Raw genomic sequence first — 2,136 nt, forward strand, 5'->3', positions numbered from 1 at the left:
AGGTCTAAAAAAACAAGTCAGATAAAAACAGGTCAGATAAAAAAGGTCTAAAAATGTCAGAAAAAACAGGTCAGATAAAACAGGTCAGATAAAAAAGGTATAAGAAACAAGTCAGATAAAACAGGTCAGATAAAACAGGTCAGATAAAAAAGGTCTAAAAAACAATTCAGATAAAACAGGTCAGATAAAACAGGTCAGACAAAAAAGGTCTAAAAAACAAGTCAGATAAACCAGGTCAGATAAACCAGGTCAGATAAACCAGGTCTAAAAAAACAAGTCAGATAAAACAGGTCAGATAAAAAGGTCTAAAAAACAAGTCAGATAAAACAGGTCAGATAAAACAGGTCAGATAAAAAAGGTCTAAAAAACAAGTCAGATAAAACAGGTCAGATAAACCAGGTCAGATAAACCAGGTCAGATAAACCAGGTCAGATAAAAAAGGTCTAAAAAAACAAGTCAGATAAAACAGGTCAGATAAAACAGGTCAGATAAAAAAGGTATAAGAAACAAGTCAGATAAAACAGGTCAGATAAAACAGGTCAGATAAAAAAGGTCTAAAAAACAATTCAGATAAAACAGGTCAGATAAAACAGGTCAGACAAAAAAGGTCTAAAAAACAAGTCAGATAAACCAGGTCAGATAAATCAGGTCAGATAAACCAGGTCAGATAAATCAGGTCAGATAAAACAGGTCAGATAAAAAAGGTCTTAAAAACAAGTCAGATAAAACAGGTCAGAAAAACAAGTCAGATAAAACAGGTCAGAAAAACCAGGTCAGATAAAACAGGTAAGATAAAACAGGTCAGACAAAAAAGGTCTAAAAAACAAGTCAGATAAACCAGGTCAGATAAATCAGGTCAGATAAACCAGGTCAGATACAACAGGTCAGATAAAACAAGTCAGATAAAACAGGTCAGATAAAACAGGTGAGATAAAACAGGTCAGAAAAAAAGGTCTAAAAAACAAGTCAGATAAAACAGGTCAGAAAAACAAGTCAGATAAAACAGGTCAGATAAAACAAGTCAGATAAAACAGGTCAGATAAAACAGATCAGATAAAACAGGTCAGATAAAAAAGGTCTAAAAAACAAGTCAGATAAAACAGGTCAGAAAAACAAGTCAGATAAAACAGGTCAGATAAAACAAGTCAGATAAAACAGGTCAGATAAAACAGGTCAGATAAAACAGGTCAGAAACAAAAGGTCAGATAAAACAAGTCAGATAAAACAGGTCAGATAAAACAGGTCAGATAAAACAAGTCAGATAAAACAGGTCAGATAAAACAGATCAGATAAAACAGGTCAGATAAAAAAGGTCTAAAAAACAAGTCAGATAAAACAGGTCAGAAAAACAAGTCAGATAAAACAGGTCAGAAAACCAGGTCAGATAAAACAGGTCAGATAAAACAGGTCAGATAAAACAGGTCTGATGTGGCCCTGCTTCTGGAACCTGTTAAAATCCACACTCAGGTTCAGCACTGAGCCCCTCCCCCACTGTGCCTGACAGCTAAAGGTGAGGCTCTCACCTGACTGGCTGGCGTTTGTAAACAATGACATCATTAACTTCACCTTCTCTCTGCACAGGTGAGTGGAGACCTCATGCAGGTGCAGGTAGTCCCTGAGCTCCTTCACCTTCAGCTTCATAAGCTCCGCCCTCTCCAGCAGGTTCCCATAAAAACGCTGACAGGTGTGACAGAGGCGGGGGCGGAGCTCCTGCTGGGCAGAGCAACCGCTGCAGTAGTTCTTCTTACAGTCCACACACACGTGCTGTGAGACAGGTGAGGACAGAAGACAGGTGGGGACAGGTGAGGACAGATGACAGGTTGGACAGAGGATAGGTTGAGACGTGTGAGGACAGGTGTGGAGACAGGTGAGGACAGGTGATGACAGGTGAGGACAGGTGTGAAGACAGGTGAGGACAGGTGAGGACAGGTGAGGACAGGTGGAGACAGGTGAGGACAGATGATAGGTTGGACAGAGGATAGGTTGAGACATGTGAGGACAGGTGTGGAGACAGGTGTGAAGACAGGTGAGGACAGGTGTGGAGACAGGTGTGAAGACAGGTGAGGACAGGTGTGGAGACAGGTGAGGACAGGTGGAGACAGGTGAGGACAGGTGGAGACAGGTGAGGACAGATGA

At 40.4% G+C, this 2,136-nt stretch overlaps 1 protein-coding gene across 1 annotated transcript in view; it reads right to left on the reverse strand.

Moving 5' to 3' along the window:
* The window catches only part of LOC106537012 (E3 ubiquitin-protein ligase rififylin), a gene marked incomplete in the record, with an annotated part of 7,200 nt that overhangs the window by 3,565 nt on the left and 1,499 nt on the right, over positions 1-2,136 (reverse strand). The window contains 1 exon segment of the mRNA XM_014034374.1: positions 1,567-1,766. Coding sequence (XP_013889828.1) covers positions 1,567-1,766 — 200 coding nt within the window.

Source organism: Austrofundulus limnaeus, unplaced genomic scaffold, assembly GCF_001266775.1.
Source record: "Austrofundulus limnaeus strain Quisiro unplaced genomic scaffold, Austrofundulus_limnaeus-1.0 Scaffold2082, whole genome shotgun sequence".
Taxonomy (NCBI): Eukaryota; Metazoa; Chordata; class Actinopteri; order Cyprinodontiformes; family Rivulidae; genus Austrofundulus; species Austrofundulus limnaeus.